General features: G+C 53.0%; 6 protein-coding genes across 6 annotated transcripts in view; 3 read left to right on the forward strand and 3 right to left on the reverse strand.

Annotated features, from left to right (window-relative positions):
- Window positions 1-1,318: 1,318 nt before the first annotated feature.
- On the forward strand, window positions 1,319-3,925 carry BO80DRAFT_271591 (kinesin family protein). Its single transcript, XM_025714829.1, has 3 exons — window positions 1,319-1,680; window positions 1,732-2,141; window positions 2,195-3,925. Exons 1-3 carry the CDS (start codon window positions 1,410-1,412, stop codon window positions 3,758-3,760), a joined length of 2,247 nt encoding a protein of 748 aa, XP_025578128.1. The 5' UTR covers window positions 1,319-1,409; the 3' UTR covers window positions 3,761-3,925.
- Window positions 3,926-4,280: 355 nt separating this feature from the next.
- BO80DRAFT_375969 (MCT family MFS transporter) lies at window positions 4,281-6,118 on the reverse strand (the record flags this gene model as incomplete). The annotated part of the gene is made up of 4 exons (XM_025716641.1): window positions 5,615-6,118; window positions 5,417-5,523; window positions 4,761-5,344; window positions 4,281-4,714 (listed from the first exon to the last, which is right to left on the reverse strand). The coding sequence occupies exons 1-4, from the start codon at window positions 5,931-5,933 to the stop codon at window positions 4,282-4,284; spliced, it is 1,443 nt and encodes a 480-aa protein (XP_025578129.1). The 5' UTR covers window positions 5,934-6,118.
- Window positions 6,119-6,214: 96 nt separating this feature from the next.
- On the reverse strand, window positions 6,215-8,446 carry BO80DRAFT_400996 (AIM24 family protein). Its single transcript, XM_025717549.1, has 7 exons — window positions 7,910-8,446; window positions 7,724-7,842; window positions 7,579-7,650; window positions 7,352-7,522; window positions 7,180-7,298; window positions 6,909-7,128; window positions 6,215-6,856 (listed from the first exon to the last, which is right to left on the reverse strand). The coding sequence occupies exons 1-7, from the start codon at window positions 8,118-8,120 to the stop codon at window positions 6,530-6,532; spliced, it is 1,239 nt and encodes a 412-aa protein (XP_025578130.1). The 5' UTR covers window positions 8,121-8,446; the 3' UTR covers window positions 6,215-6,529.
- Window positions 8,447-9,051: 605 nt separating this feature from the next.
- Window positions 9,052-11,751, forward strand: atm1 (ATP-binding cassette Fe/S cluster precursor transporter ATM1). The gene is made up of 7 exons (XM_025714830.1): window positions 9,052-9,557; window positions 9,622-9,681; window positions 9,737-9,851; window positions 9,904-10,172; window positions 10,225-11,271; window positions 11,335-11,551; window positions 11,611-11,751. Exons 1-7 carry the CDS (start codon window positions 9,180-9,182, stop codon window positions 11,715-11,717), a joined length of 2,193 nt encoding a protein of 730 aa, XP_025578131.1. The 5' UTR covers window positions 9,052-9,179; the 3' UTR covers window positions 11,718-11,751.
- Window positions 11,752-13,343: 1,592 nt separating this feature from the next.
- On the forward strand, window positions 13,344-14,066 carry BO80DRAFT_271727 (uncharacterized protein). Its single transcript, XM_025714831.1, has 2 exons — window positions 13,344-13,558; window positions 13,670-14,066. Exons 1-2 carry the CDS (start codon window positions 13,531-13,533, stop codon window positions 13,867-13,869), a joined length of 228 nt encoding a protein of 75 aa, XP_025578132.1. The 5' UTR covers window positions 13,344-13,530; the 3' UTR covers window positions 13,870-14,066.
- A 337-nt stretch (window positions 14,067-14,403) lies between these two features.
- Window positions 14,404-15,354, reverse strand: part of BO80DRAFT_491563 (uncharacterized protein) — a 7,278-nt gene continuing 6,327 nt past the window's right edge. The window contains exon 15 of the mRNA XM_025723704.1: window positions 14,404-15,293. Within this exon, the coding sequence (XP_025578133.1) occupies window positions 14,846-15,293 (448 nt within the window). The 3' untranslated portion in view covers window positions 14,404-14,845. The remainder of the gene's footprint in view (window positions 15,294-15,354) is intronic.

Consider the following 15,354-nt stretch of genomic DNA (forward strand, 5'->3'; position numbering starts at 1 on the left):
GGTGGTTAAGGGCGATCTCGAGGGTTTGCGAATATCGGGTAACTCGTTACAGGGTCACTGGATCGTCGGTCAACATTCGACGGGGATGGTAGAAAGGGGAATGCAGGTTGGAGGGTGTGCATACTAACAACCAAGAATTCACCGGATCGCAAACACGCAACAGTACGAGTGCCGGGGGATAGGGACGTCAAGGCCACGCTCAGGAAGCAGACGAGGTGTCCAAAAGGAGTTGGGGTAGCTGTGGGAGCGGAAAGGCGACGATGAATGATGGAGGATGGTGTACGGTGGCCTTTGCGGCTGCCTCGCCTTGGCCAATCAGCACCCCGCGGCCTAACCGACTCTCAAACAAATACTGGAGGCGGTCACTGACAACCCCGTGTTCATGGATCCTGGCACAGGGAACTTCACGATACTATAAGGAAATCAACCGGAATGGTGAGCTATTCGATTTACAGAAAATGGTGGTGGTGTTGAGATGAAGGTCGATGGAGTTGGGTGGGAGTGCGGTATCTGCCTGGTACGTATGATCTCATACTCGCCCAACAGGAGGCCACACATCTATGGGCTATCTACCCACTAAGTAGTATCTACTGCACAATACTGCCAGCTCTGACAGTGGATACTAAACCCCTCTATATAAATTGCATGTAAGTATTCACTTCTGCATACCTTAAGATAGATGTTACTAGTTTGATGACTGACAAGATCCCGATCTGAAGCTTGTATAATTTATCGGGATACTACCACAATTTATACTAGTACCGAGTAGATTCTAGAACCACTGGTTATAGAAAGGCACATAGACATGGGTTCTTGTAGTACAGATGCCTTGGTCACACATAAGGCATCCCTAACCCTGATTCTACAGTCCCAAAAGAAACAAGTGTGAAAAAGAAAGCATTGACGATGCACGAGATTCCACTCCGAACTGGTCGGGTGGGATGCCTGGGGTCGGCGAACGTGGGAGGTTGCCGTGCCAACAACGCTGACCGCTGCCAGTCGCACCACAACGAAGCTATCCCTGTTCATTCTCGATGAGCATCTCTATTGACCATTCTCTTGCACGGCCTTCCCCCGCCCTCAAATTGCTTTCTGTTGTTGTTTTCTGCCCTGATCTCGTTGTTTTTGTGCTACTTGCTCTCTGGAGTGCATGGATTGAAGGGCTGCCCATTCAGCGATCGACCTTTTTGAATTTCAAAGTGCGAGATACGTCGGCGGCAGCTTAACCTGCAAGGTTCGGCTGCTCATTTTTGGTCTTGATTTGCGACCAGTCAATATCATTCTTATGCGTCCACCATAAATCTCATTACACCAATTGGTCGATAGGGATTGGGTTAGGCGAGAATACGACAAAGTCCCGAGACTACAACTAAACCCTTGGATCCCCTCACACCACCACCTTGTACACAATGAGCGTCCGGGTAGTCGCGCGAGTTCGACCTCTTCTCAAATCGGAACGGGAGTTGGATGTCATCCTGCGCACAGGTTCATCAACCCAGGCAGTGCCTGGCAAGAGCGACAAAACAAGTTCCCAGGAGAAAGGAGGATTGGCGGCTCTGAGGGATAGGGATACTCTCGTACGAATCCCGAACCCGAAGAATGAGAGCGAAGAGTACTCGTTCCAGTTCAATGCTGTCTATGATGCGGAAGCTTCGCAGCAGGAGCTCTTCGATGCAGAGGGTTCGTACAGCCAGACGCTTCGGAAGGAATAACATACTGATCAGCGCGCAGTTGCTCCTACTGTCAAGCACCTTTTCAACGGCTTCGATGTAACGCTATTCGCCTACGGAGTCACAGGAACCGGAAAGACGCACACCATGCGAGGCGGTAAAAGCCTGGCTGATCGTGGCGCTATTCCCCGTCTTCTAAGCAGCATATACAGGCGCAGCCGAAAGATGGAGAAGGACAGTGGTGGAGAGACCTCGGTCAATGTTTCGCTAAGCTACTACGAAATCTACAACGACAAGGTCTTCGATCTATTCGAGCCCCCGGAGAAGAGAACGCTGGCGGGACTACCTCTTCGAGACAACGGTGGGAAGACAGTCGTCGTGGGTTTGACGGAGAGGCCATGCCACAGTCTGAAGGAGTTTGAAAGCTTGTATGATCAGGCCAATACTAATAGATCCACATCTGCGACAAAGGTTTGAATCCGCAATGCCCACTGCAGCAGAAAGAGATGCTAATGTTGTTGTAGCTGAATGCCCACTCATCGCGGTCTCATGCCATCCTCTGCGTGCGGGTCGCGATCAGCACCGGGGATAAAACGCGCATTAGCACTGCATCTGCGATTGACCTTGCTGGTTCCGAGGATAACCGCCGGACGGACAATGACAAAGAGCGTATGGTTGAGTCGGCTAGTATCAACAAGAGCCTTTTTGTCCTGGCTCAGTGCGTGGAAGCAATCAGCAAGAAGCACTCGAGGATACCATATCGGGAGTCAAAGATGACGAGGATCTTGTCATTGGGTCAGAACAATGGACTGACCGTGATGATCCTCAACCTGGCGCCGGTCAGATCCTACCATTTGGACACAATAAGCTCGCTCAACTTCGCCAACCGCACGAAGAAGATCGAAGTGCGCGAGGTGGAGAATGAACCGATGTTCAAGGGGCCTCCACGACCAGCGGCGCGGCCTTCGATGACAACTCAGCGGCAACCTCTGCGACCACTGACAGCTTCTGTGAACGTGAACCTTACTGCAGCAGCAAAGGACAAGGACACGACCAAGACACTCGAAAAGCCTGCGAAGGCCTTCCATGTCTATTCGGATAAGTCACATTCGAGGATCACAGCGCAGTTCAAGAAACCCGACGCTCCCAAGCGAACCTCTTTGAGTTCCGATATTTCTCGTCTTTCAAAGCCCACGCGTCCCACCCAGCTTGTGCACCAGTCACAAATGCATTATGATGACATCTCCGCCGCCAAGATTGAGGAGATGGTTGAGAAGAAGGTCGAAGAGATTCTGGCCGTACGAGCTGTCAGCGAGCAATCGAGGCAAACGCAGGTCCGCGAACTCAACGAGCAAGTCCAACGGCGCCTGGAGCTCCTCGAGCAACGCATTGAGGGCACCGAAGACGCAAGAGCCGAAGGGCTGTCGTATTTGCTCATGGCCAAGCAACATCAAGCTCGTGGCGAGGATAGCTTTGCGCTGCGGATGTACCAGCTAGCGCTTCCATTCTTTCCTAATAACGAGAAGCTGTCCACGAAGATCGCTACCTTGAAGGAGCGTATCCAGGGCAAATCCCGCCAGGATGCTGACACCACCGGCACCATTACTCTTCCAGCAGCGAAGCCGGAGCTTGGCAGCATGCTCTCCATCAAGAAACCACCCGCCAAGACCAACCTCAAGCGACTCGCCGAGGACTCCGACGCGGACTACGAGGAACAAGAAGAAGTAGCCCTCGAACAATTTAGCGACGAGGATCTCGAAGAAATCGGTCCCTCAAGACGCAAGAAGCGCACGAGGACCAACACCTCAATCAACGATGATGTCGACATCAATGAGCAACCCCCCTCCCCCAGAACAATCCATCTCCTCTCCATCATCAACTCCCGGGACATCAGCCAGATCAAGCTGCTGAAAGGTGTGGGCGTCAAGAAAGCCGGAGCCATCGTCGACTGCCTATGTGAGATGGACCAACATACAGGCAGCCCCGACGACGAGGCACGTGTCCACATCAACAGTCTTGCGGAACTGAGCAAGCTCAAGGGGGTCGGCCTTAAGAGCGTTCAAAGCATGCGAAACGGAGTTCTGGTGTAAACCGTACAGGTATCCACTGTTCAAGCTGCATTTTCCGGAGCCTGGGATATCATTTCTATATACATTGTCTGCTTGTCTGCCTTGTTGCATTTTCAACCTTCATTGCGTGCTACTACATACCTGTCTTGTTTTGGTTATATTTGCCCATTCATTGTACTTGATTCTGTGTGATTGGTTTTTGTCTTCAAGCGAGGGTGTTTAGGAGTTGAGAGAGAACTGAACTGTCTGGCAATCTGCTCTGCGTGATACATTTGTTTTGGAGATACTCTATGTAGATACAGCAGCATATCATCAAACCATAGCACTATATTGGAAAAATCGATACCGTACATGATGCTTTTATCCCCCACTTCTCTCTCACATTCTTCTATCCCATTCTCTATCTTTCCTCACTCACATCCTAGACAAATAACCTACCCACCAACCAACCAACTACCACCTCAATCCACTCCCTTCTCCCCCACCACACCATAACCATACTATACCCCCTCCCCCCCTCAACCCCCAATCCCAACCCAATCTCAAACTCTACTCCAAACCCCCCACCCCACCATCCTCACCTTCGCCAAACAATAAAACCCACACCCGGCAAACATCACCACCGCACAAAAGACAAACAAATGTCTATACGACCCATGCAACGGATCCGGCAACAACGCGCCCGCAATCGGCGTCCCCGTTAACGCCGCAAACGAAACAATAAAGAAGTACGTGCCGCTGCGGACCCCGATTTCGCGGATCTCGGAGATTTGGGCGACGAGGGCGGGGGCGAGCGAGACGACGGTGCCGGAGGTGAAGCCGTAGAGGGCGCTGAAGACGATGGCGGGGGCGTTGCCGTGGCTGGGGAGCCAGAGGGCGACGACGAGGATGCCGGATAAAAGGGTCATGAGGATCATGAGGTTGAAGCGGCCGAAGAGGTCCGCGAGGTAGGTCGGGATTATGCGGCCGGGGGTGCTGGGGGTGTTAATATGGGGGGTGGATATGGTGGTGGAAGGCTTACCTGGAGGCGTTGAGGATGGGGATCAAGTATGCTGCGAGGGTGGAGGACATGCCGTATCGTTCGGCTTGGGAGGGGATGAAGGAGAAGGGGAGGAACATGCCCCAGAAGAAGCAGAAGGTTCCGGCTGTGGTTAGGATGAAGGGGAGTTCGCGGAGAGGACGGATGAAGTCCATCACACGGAATTGCTTTCGGCGGTGCACGAGACGCGATTTCATGGTGAAGTTGGTGATGATGAGAAGAAAGAGAATCAGGAAGCCGCAGATTCTCATGGCCCAGCCGAAGCCGAGGATATTGAAGAGTCGGGTCAACATGATGGGAAGGATTACACCACCGAGACTGGCGCCTGCGGTCGCGATGCCGAGAGCAAGGGCGCGACGGAGGCGAAACCAGGTGCTTATGGAGTTGATGCTGGCGTGGAAGAGAGCGCTGGTTCCAATGGGGCTGCAGATGCCCTGCGCCAGGAGGATCTGGTAGTATTCTGTGGAGATGGAGGTCATCATGATACCGAAGACGTGCAGGATTGTGCCGCCGAGGATGATGTAGCGCGGACCGTAGTTGTCAAATAAGATGCCTACGAATGGGCCCTATGGGTGGTTGAAAGCTGCATGTCAGCGATCTTATTTGTTGGTGGTCCGGTTAGGGTTGTAGAGACGGACCCCGAAAAACATCATGAACGTCATTAATGAGGTGACCCATGTGATTGAGCTGGTGGACATGTTGCTCAGTTGGTGGGTTTGGTAGTAGTCGATGAATATACCCATACCTAGACTTTCGTGTTAGCAACAGCCATGAGGTCCGAGTACTGAATATCGTAGATCATATCAGATCTTGGGCCTCAGGTTGAGTGAACTCACAATTCGTCCAACCGAAACTGACAAACATGCTGCAGAAGCCCCCGACGACAGTCAACCATGCTGCAAGCCCGCCATCCGGAGGTCCATCAATTGCCGGTTCTTGCTGGCCCTCGAGAATGGCGTCTGATTTCTCTGGAGCATCACCCGCGTCACCACTCGCATCGTGCTTTTCCCTGAGGGATTGTTGTCTGTCGGGTTGCTCGTTTCTATTCGCCTCCGCATCTTCACTGGTGCTTGAAGCAGAGACTGGCTCGTGGAAGGGCTCTTTAGCATCGGTTTCGATTGTATCGCTAACGGGGTTGACCTCGTTTGGTTGCATTATGGTGTCTGCCGCGAATAGAATCGCTCCCGTATACCAGAAGGCAAATGTATTTATCCGATCCGAGCAGAAAATACTCCGGAGTGACTTAGAAAGTGATGAGAAGCGCGCGAGAATCTCGTAGAATCGATCTGGACCGTGGCTCCAACGATAACAATGTGCAGCCTGGGGTCCACACAATTCTGGTGAAGACGTCACGTAAAAAGAGTCGACCAGCGGTGTGTTGCCTATCAACATTCCGCCAGGGGGACCTTGGCATGGAATCAAGGAACGTTTTTGCTGTGAGACATTGTAGTGCACGACGGGGCCCCTTGCGAGCCCTTCATTCATGGAACCCCCGCAACTTGTCAGGTCGGCTTATACACGAGGTCCTGTTGGCTAGAATCTAAGACAACGCAAGGTAGAAACGCTTTGATTCGACCAAGGTCGGAAAACTGAAAAAGGGAAAAAGAAAAAGAGATTGAGTTCACGTATGGTAGGGTGTGATCGGACACAAGCTATTGTCTATAGTACATTGAGCCTGCAATGAAACATAAAAAAGGTACCTGAATGGGCTCTCGATCTATGCGCTAGAAGCAGTGGCAGAGTCAGACAATTCATTTTTGCCCCGGCTTCTCGAAGACCACCTTGCCGTCCTTTGTCATAGTAGCAATACTTTGAGCTGTGCCCTTAATCTCATTGGTCAAGGCATCCACTGACCGTGATGGCCCGGGTCCGGCATTGACGGACTCCTCGGCAGCCTTTCTGTATTCATCTTCGGCTGTTGGTTGACGCTGTTCTCCAGTAGGCTTTGCCAGACCAATAGTCAACCCTCTGGGCGCGCTGGCAATTTCGTTAACTTCATGCGTGGTCAAGACCTCGTTGATACGAGGGCCACGGGTCTGTAGAAGGATGGTCGAAGGCCCATCGAATTGGAGGAACAACTACACAATCGCATTAGCACTGTATTTCCAGACCTTATGGAGGATATCATACCCGATCTCCCCAGATGGTCATTCGAGACCATGTACGGAGCCTGTGGACGATTCTCATTGTCGTCTTCCATGTGCTCGATTCCGACATGTCCTGGATGAATTTGGAGCCCTGGATGAAGTTCGGGAGGCTCTTGAGACCTGGAACCTGGAATCTCAAGGTCGTAGATTTGAAGCGGTAAGGACGTGGGGGGTTGGATGAAATGGTGTAGGCAACGACATTGCTAGATAATATGAGCACAGACCAAACCATCATGTCAAGACAACAAGCTTACCTTGGATGAACAACATACTGCTCTCCAGCCTTGAGCTCAACGGAATACAGCTGGCCATTGCCAACCAACGCCAACAATCCACGTCCTGTGACCTCAGAGCTACCCCAGTGGGCAAGGCTCTACGCAGGTTAGTCTATCCTTCGAGACAAGAGCCGGCCAAGGTCAAACGAACCAGGTTTGTGTTGATAGTCGGGCGAATTGAGAGTGAGCGACCGGTCCATGCCAGCAACGCCCGCCTCTGGGCCACCATCCAATCCACGGAGCCATTCAAGTGAACAACCGCAAAAGACGTATTCGGAGAGCGCACGGAGACCAAGGCTGTCACTGGACTTGCCGAAGACACCTACTCGGACGTCAATTAACATGCCAATCGCTCGGGTATTGGGGACGCAGCCGAACCTTCTGGTAGAGAAATGGCACGCCGACAACAGCCCTCCGGAAGGGTTCTAGAACGCTCAGGGTAGAAACCACCTGCATTGATACCAAAGCCGTTAGCCCATGGAGGCATACAGGGCGGGGTAGTGATCAACCACTCATCGCATACATTGTCTGCTTTCCCGCTCAGTCCAACCAAGGTGCCCCGTCGGGTATAGAGATTCTGCGAGGCGGAAAGCGAAACTGATAGGAGGGAGTATGGCGCGCCGATGACATCGAATCGTGCATCTATAATCGCAGCTTGTTAGCGAGAACCGCTCGGATCGAAAAGGGGTTGACTAGCATGGACGCCTACCGGCCGATTCAGCAGAGCTAGGGGTGCTGGAGATAGGCAGATTGTCGCCGTTGACCGTCGCTGGCTCCTCCGCAGGCGCAGCGCGAATCTGGACGCATCTGGTCTGCCATCCGCGGCGCAGCGATGCCCCTTGTCGCACCCGCGGCGGGAGGACTCGAGTCCAGGATAAAGTCCTCGCGGCGCTCCTCCAAGGTTGAGCCGATGCCATCATGGAGGGTTCTGCCGAGCGAAGTGCAGATGGGGAGAAGCTGAGTGGAATGCAATTGCTCGTCCTCCGCGGTAATTCTTCTCGTCGCCCGGATTCACGCTTCCCGATCGGGACAAGCGCTGTACTGCGGCTTGGCACTGCTGAGCTCGACGAGATGCACTGCGTCGTCCCCTCGTCTCTTCTCGTCAGCGAGGATCGAGTGGGTAAGATCACAGGATACACTTCGCAACCAGCCGGCTATGGTCGGATGGCGCAAAACGTGGTGCTGAACCCTCGATCTTATAGTGGTCTGGTGAGCAAGGCTGCTCTCTCTGATGTCATACCGATCTCACGGGGTAAGTACTATGTATCCTGGAATTATACCCTGGATAATAACATCTACTCATTACTGCACAGTTCTTAGGGGATTCAAAGTGATGTTTGTTAGACAATAGCAATTGATATAAGCAGGCTTGACACACATTGTTCGAAACAGAACCAACACCCTGCTCCACGGCCATAGATCACTTGCGCTCCTCTGGCTACCGACGATAGTACACTTCATACCCGCTCCGTCAATCACCTACAGCGACTGTGCAAGCAGGAATTGATGGATGTGCCTTACGGATCAGCTTGAAGCACATTGAATTGTTGGGTAAATGTGAAGGAAACAAAGGCAGTCGACGGAACCCGCCGCATGCGTATCGAGAGTAACGTAATTTACCGGGACGTGGAGGGACTCGAAATCGGCGATTGCGACAGAACTGTGTGTCCTGGTGCTATCGCTGCAGCTCCCACATCGATGCTGCTCTATATATAATGCCATCTCCTCGTTCAATTCTCTTTGATGAATTGATGATCATCCATCCGAGGCGTTTTGAACCAGTACCCACCTAGTCCACCGCGGTCCTCCATCCCACGCCCTCATACTTTATCCCCGCCGCCGACGTTTTCCTCCGAACCCGGCGGTCCCCATCGCGAGGCGGCAATTCGCGCAGAAGGCTCACCACCAACATGCTCCATTGGCTATAAAGACGGTCTCTACATACCACCGGTCACTGCGAAGAACATCTACCGGCCACAATGCTGCCCAGGGCGGCCCGCGCGCCTTGCTGGCGTGCCTCGGGACGCTTCATACACCACACTTCGGCCGTTCCGCGCCCAACGTCATGGGCGTCTGCTTCCTACGGGTTGCAACGCAGAATATTCTCAACCACCCGAAGTCCGCTGAGGAGTCCGACCCCTCAGAGCACCCCAGAAAAGTCGCACGCACCGAGTCCCAATGATCCGTCTACGACTCGACCGGGCGCCGCCAATGTCGCGCAGAGCCCCACGGGTACTCAGAATACCACGGCGACCCCGAAACGGGACCTGCTCAGCGAAGCTCCGGTGGCGACAAAAGCACAGAGGAAGGCAGACTGGGCGATAATGAAAGAAATGGCAAAGTACCTCTGGCCGAAGGTGAGGCAGCTTCGTGGCATTGTGGCGGTGTTGTAACATAGAGTGCTAATGGGGATCGGTGTAGGATGACTGGGGAACCAAGCTTCGTGTCGGAACTGCTCTGTCACTACTGATTGGTGGCAAGGTGAGTTGCACTGTGTCCTGGTCTTCCTACCAAGGTGCTCACCCTGCTTGATTAGATCTTGAACGTCGAAGTGCCCTTCTACTTCAAAAGCATCGTTGATTCTATGAACGTGGACTTTGCGACCTTTGGGGGAACTGCTTATACGGTGGCAGGATCTATGATCATTGCTTGTAAGGAAAACCCGTGTGCAGAGCGGAATTGGTGTCTAACGATGATCGCCAGACGGTGTCACTAGGATCGGGGCAACTGTTTTCCAAGAACTGCGGAATGCTGTATTTGCCAGTGTTGCTCAGAAGGCGATCCGCAAGGTCGCCCGAAATGTATTCGAGCACCTGCTACGGCTCGATCTCAACTTCCATCTCTCTCGGCAGACCGGTGGACTGACGCGAGCAATTGACCGTGGAACGAAAGGTATCAGCTTCCTACTGACTTCCATGGTCTTCCACGTGGTGCCTACTGCTCTCGAAATATCTCTTGTTTGCGGTATTCTAGTATGGCACGAACTTGTATACCCTGTGACTTGGACGTTACTGACTGAGGTAGACCTATCAATATGGCGTCCAATTTGCTGCAATCACCACTGCGACGATGGTCGCATACTCTGCTTTTACGATAACGACCACCGCCTGGAGAACCAAGTTCCGCAAACAGGCCAATGCCGCAGACAACCGTGGTGCCACGGTTGCCGTCGACTCCCTGATCAACTATGAGGCCGTCAAGTACTTCAACAACGAGAAGTTTGAAGTCGCACGTTACGACAAGGCTCTGAAAGCTTACGAAGACGCTTCCATCAAGGTTACGACGTCTCTGGCTTTCCTCAACTCTGGCCAGAACATGATCTTCTCGAGTGCACTGGCGGGGATGATGTACCTCGCAGCCAACGGGGTGGCCAGCGGTAGTTTGACTGTCGGTGACCTGGTCATGGTCAATCAGCTGGTCTTCCAACTCTCGGTACCGCTGAACTTCCTTGGTTCTGTGTACCGCGAGCTCCGTCAGTCTCTACTGGATATGGAAACCCTCTTCAACCTGCAAAAAGTCAATGTCAATATCACTGAGCGACCGGATGCCAAGCCCATTGAACTGAAGCAGGGCGGTGAGATCCGGTTTGAGAACGTTACCTTTGGCTACCACCCCGAACGACCCATCCTCAAGAACGCTAGCTTTACTATCCCTGCCGGCCAGAAGTTCGCTATCGTTGGACCCAGTGGTTGCGGCAAGTCGACGATTTTGAGATTGCTGTTCCGCTACTACGATGTTCAGGAGGGTCGAATCCTCATTGATGGTCAGGACGTGCGTGATGTAACCGTTGAGAGTCTTCGCAAAGCCATTGGTGTAGTGCCTCAGGATACCCCTCTGTTTAACGACACGATTGCACACAACATCCGCTACGGCAGGATTGATGCGACCGATGAAGAAGTCCACAAGGCGGCGCAGCGCGCACACATCCACGAGCTGATTGAGAAGCTGCCCGATGGCTACCAGACAGCCGTGGGCGAGAGGGGCATGATGATCTCTGGTGGTGAAAAGCAGCGACTGGCTATCTCCCGACTGATCTTGAAAGACCCAGAGCTCTTTTTCTTTGACGAAGCGGTAGGCTCAAGTACCCGGATGCTGTGCTCTAGATGACAAGTGGCTAACCAAATGGACATGCAGACCTCAGCTCTCGACACGTACACCGAACAAGCGCTGTTGCAGAACATCAATAGTATCTTAAAGGAGAAAAGACGCACGAGCGTCTTCGTGGCCCACCGACTGCGGACGATTTACGACTGTGATCAGATTCTCGTATTGAAGGAGGGGCACGTGGCTGAGAAGGGATCGCATCGCGACCTTCTGGAGCGGAATGGCATCTACGCCGAGCTGTGGAATGGTAAGAAATTCGCTAACATATTGTTGGGTTGAGTCCGCGAAAGCTAATGTGCGCCACAGCCCAAGAAATGTCACTCGCGCATGGTCTGGAATCTGAACGGGCGGCGGAGTTGGAGGAGGCCGAACAAGAGGCCTCAACTCAGGCCCCGGAGCGGCGGCCACGATAAGCAGCCGATGGGGGGCTTGGACGTTTATCTTGCTTTCTGTTCTTCGTCTCTTGGCGCTATAGACTCTCTATTTGGATTGGGCCAATGGTACGGAGTACAGTCTTACGTAAATTTCATTCTCCGGACTATCTACGGAGTACACAGTATCACTTGGTACTAAGTAGTAAACAGTAAACTGCGTGGGAGGAGGGCAGAGCGCTGGAGACACGCGATAATCAATCAAAATGAGTCGCAGGAGCAGCGAACCGGGCATTGGACCGGGAGACCGACTGGAGCCATGGAAGGCCATTTAGACGGAACCACCGGCAAATTCAAACTGGCCTTAGCGTCCCGGTCGGTTGTATCCTTCGAACCAGACGACGACACAATCTGGTACGGAGGGTCCCTTAAGAACCAAAGGGCGGTAAGACGCTGGATTCGGAATCGATAGATATCTCATGAGCCAGGACCGCGGTAGGCTGATGCTGAGGATGAGCCCTATAACTCCTGGATTGCCCACCCCGAGTCTAACGTTGATCAAGATAACCGTGCGTCAGGGGGGAATCGAAATCTCCGGCGGGAGTGGGGGATGAATATTCTGCTGGAGAGCCGAGCGAGAACATCTGGAAGACTGCAACTTGCAAGACCGATATTCATAGACCAATAGCGGGAGATCAAAGACAATAGCGCGTGTAGCCAAGGGAGTCATGAGGACTAAGTCGAAAGTCAGTTTGCCGTCTAGCGATTCTGCTGGCGTCCGTTCACCACGCTTTCCGACCGGACGGTTGTCTAGTCAGGGGTCTTTTGAGACTGAGCCCCGAGCAACATAGTCTGTGTCGCGGGTGACGGCCGTCTAGAATACTAATTTAGTGCGGTACCTGACGGTGGCCGGAGGGGCACCGCGACCTGGACCAAGTTGACCAACCACCGGGCGTGGACTGGGCCAGGAAGCCCCTCCCCCAACCCACGTTGCTCCGTCCACGTACCACCGCTTAGTCGCTGACTGGTCGCTACTTAGTGTTGCTGCTGCTGGTCGGTGCGGTTCCGGTTCCAAGCAGTCACTCGACTCGGTTCGATTCGATCGTTCCTGCCTTTCCCACTCCCTGTCGTTTGCCGGCCGTTCCTTCCAGTTCCAGGTCCAGTTCCAGTGCCTCCCACATTCGTTGCCTATCTATTCTTATCATCTCTCTCTCTCTCTCTCTCTCTTTCTCTCTCATTTGCTTTCTTTCCTTTGTCTCTTTCTGCTCTACTACTCATTATCCACTACTGGCATTCGCTGTTCTTTCTTTCCTTGACCGCCCCCATTTATTGGCCCGTAACCCTCGGTGGCTTGATTTCCTGCATAGCTTGCATTCTTCTCCACAAGCCTCGCTCTTTATCCCACTCTGTCGGCCACCAGCCATCCTACTTGGGCACTACCAGCGCCTTATTTATCATTGACTTCTTGACTATTTCTTAGTCCCGGAGCACTATCTTTCTTTGTGTGAAGTCTCTCCCACCATCCGCCACAACGTCCACTAGCCCACCGTGTGCTCTCAATCGGGTCTTTATTCCCCCCCCTCGGATCTAATTCCCTCCTTTTTATCCTCGCCCACCGTCTGTCCCCTCTCGTGTCTGCAGTGTTACATTCCCTCTGCCGAACCGTTATCACATCAATCAGCTTTCGTGCACCCATACCAGAATACACACAACACACTGCGCCATCGCACTTCCCCAACGCTCGACAAGGACCATCTCCCTATTCTTCACACTTCCGGGTATCTCTGGGTCGATTCTATTCCGCTGCAATTGTTACACGTGAGGCACAAGGTTATCTCCAGGCGCCATATACACAATGGGTTTCATCGAGAAGTTGCAAGCCAGTATGTCTTCCTGAGCCCCTGGCCAATCCTACCACCCCATCATCCCATCTTCCATCTTCGCATTGATGGTACCTGTAAGTACTTCGAGTGCTAATCAAAGGTCCTCCGCAGAAATTGAGCTCTACCGGCTAGAGCAGCGTTATGCGCGTCGCAAACACCGCAGCACATTTTCAGGGGTCACCTACGTTGATGGAGAATACGTCTACGTCAACGGATCGAGCTCCCCCTCAGGGACCGTCTCCAAGCACTCGACAGGCAGCTACTGGAAGGCCCCTACATGGGGCTCATCCGGCGACTCGCGCTGGCGTTGACACACTTTCGCGATTCTTTTAAGCGCTGTTCTTTCCGTTTTGCTCGACCATTGATCCTCCACATTATGTCCATGTCGAGGATGCGACGACCTGTCCTTGTTGGTTTCATTCATGGGTGAAGAAAGTGAACGCAAAAAGTTCATGTCATCTTTCCCTACCTCAATTCTTCGGCCCTCCTTATCGGACGCGGGATTCGGCCGCGATATCTTGAAAATAGTGTTGCATACCTGATCAACCGTTTTGGGTTAGCTCTCGACTGGTTGTCTCATCCAACCACGACCTGCCATTCCATCGACACGCGTTTCGAGCCACTGGTCCCATGGCCAGCTGGAGCTTTCTTCATACGGCTATTTTCGGAGTCATTTGGTACCATTTTGCTGACGCGATTTATGCATGACTGCTTCTTTTGGCTGCTGGCATTTTTTCCCTGCAATTGGTCTTGCTACATCTGCTCTGTTCTTGGAGTTTGCAAGCTACAGACTTTTGTATATTGTCACTTCTGTGCCCTTTCACATACCCCTCAAGCCCATTAGCGAGTCGTTCTGTGACTTGTTGGTGTACCACGTCTTCACACCCCCTTTTTTGCCGCTTCAAGGCCCATGCGCCTTCCTGTACATAGGCTATTTCCATTCCAATCAAGAGATATGACGATCACCCGGCGCGGTCCCCACTACTCTACATGCTCGCATACCAGCGTGCTCTGATGTCATGGTCCTATTTTCAAGCCCTGTCAACAAGCAACCCTCAAGTTTTGACAAACGCCTTGCATCCGTCGCTCAGCTAAATCATCATTCCCAAAGGGACGCCGGCAAAGATGCCACCTTCAATACCACAATTTCAGTATAAATAAAATATATAGGCATCCAGGCAGGCATTAGGATCACCTGACCTCCGTATGTACCTACCATTGATTCATAGTTTAATGATCACCCCCTATTCTACCCCATCCCATCCCGCCCTACTCAATCCATTCCATTCACCTTTTCGACTTCCGACCCCCAATCCCTAAGCGTCCCAAATTCGACAGACTAGTTTTATGTCTATGCGCGCCCCCTAGAATCGACGTCCCAGATTTCGGCGTCCCCGCATCTGCTCCACCGCCACGGCCCTCCGTCGCGCTGTTATTGCCTCCCCCGGCGCCGGCGATCCCGCGAGGCGTGTCCGGGAGCGCGGAGGCTCGTTCCTTGGTATTGCGGGACGGGTCCCCTGTGCTGGATAGCGAGGGGCCGGTGGTTGCGTCTGGGTCGAGGGGACGTTGGGAGGCGCGTTGAGCGCGACGGGCTTTCTCTTGGACGGATTTGAATTTGTCGAGGAGTTCGACCCAGCGGATGGTGTTTTCGTCGCGTTTGAGGCGGCTGCCGGTTGCGCGGTCGTAGGTGGAGGTGGATGAGGAGGTGGAGGTGGAAGTTGAGGATATGGTGGTTCTGGGTGGGGTGGGTTAGTTGGTTGTGTGATTGGAGAATGATGAAGGGGGGGGGGGGGGGG

The sequence above is a fragment of the Aspergillus ibericus genome (assembly GCF_003184845.1).
Source record: "Aspergillus ibericus CBS 121593 unplaced genomic scaffold BO80scaffold_8, whole genome shotgun sequence".
Lineage (NCBI taxonomy): Eukaryota > Fungi > Ascomycota > Eurotiomycetes > Eurotiales > Aspergillaceae > Aspergillus > Aspergillus ibericus.

Excerpts from the sequence above, each read along its gene's own strand:
- BO80DRAFT_271591 (XM_025714829.1), top strand. The coding sequence starts at position 1,410 with ATGAGCGTCCGGGTAGTCGCGCGAGTTCGACCTCTTCTCAAATCGGAA. Across the intron at positions 1,681-1,731 it reads GGAGCTCTTCGATGCAGAGG|TTGCTCCTACTGTCAAGCAC; the intron begins GTTCGTACAGCC and ends ATCAGCGCGCAG. Across the intron at positions 2,142-2,194 it reads GATCCACATCTGCGACAAAG|CTGAATGCCCACTCATCGCG; the intron begins GTTTGAATCCGC and ends ATGTTGTTGTAG.
- BO80DRAFT_271727 (XM_025714831.1), top strand. The coding sequence starts at position 13,531 with ATGGGTTTCATCGAGAAGTTGCAAGCCA. Across the intron at positions 13,559-13,669 it reads CATCGAGAAGTTGCAAGCCA|AAATTGAGCTCTACCGGCTA; the intron begins GTATGTCTTCCT and ends GGTCCTCCGCAG.
- atm1 (XM_025714830.1), top strand. The coding sequence starts at position 9,180 with ATGCTGCCCAGGGCGGCCCGCGCGCCTTGCTGGCGTGCCTCGGGACGC. Across the intron at positions 9,558-9,621 it reads CAAAGTACCTCTGGCCGAAG|GATGACTGGGGAACCAAGCT; the intron begins GTGAGGCAGCTT and ends GGATCGGTGTAG. Across the intron at positions 11,552-11,610 it reads CTACGCCGAGCTGTGGAATG|CCCAAGAAATGTCACTCGCG; the intron begins GTAAGAAATTCG and ends TGTGCGCCACAG.
- BO80DRAFT_400996 (XM_025717549.1), bottom strand. The coding sequence starts at position 8,120 with ATGATGGCATCGGCTCAACCTTGGAGGAGCGCCGCGAGGACTTTATCC. Across the intron at positions 7,651-7,723 it reads TGAGCGGGAAAGCAGACAAT|GTGGTTTCTACCCTGAGCGT; the intron begins GTATGCGATGAG and ends GTATCAATGCAG. Across the intron at positions 7,129-7,179 it reads CAGTATGTTGTTCATCCAAG|CAATGTCGTTGCCTACACCA; the intron begins GTAAGCTTGTTG and ends CATATTATCTAG.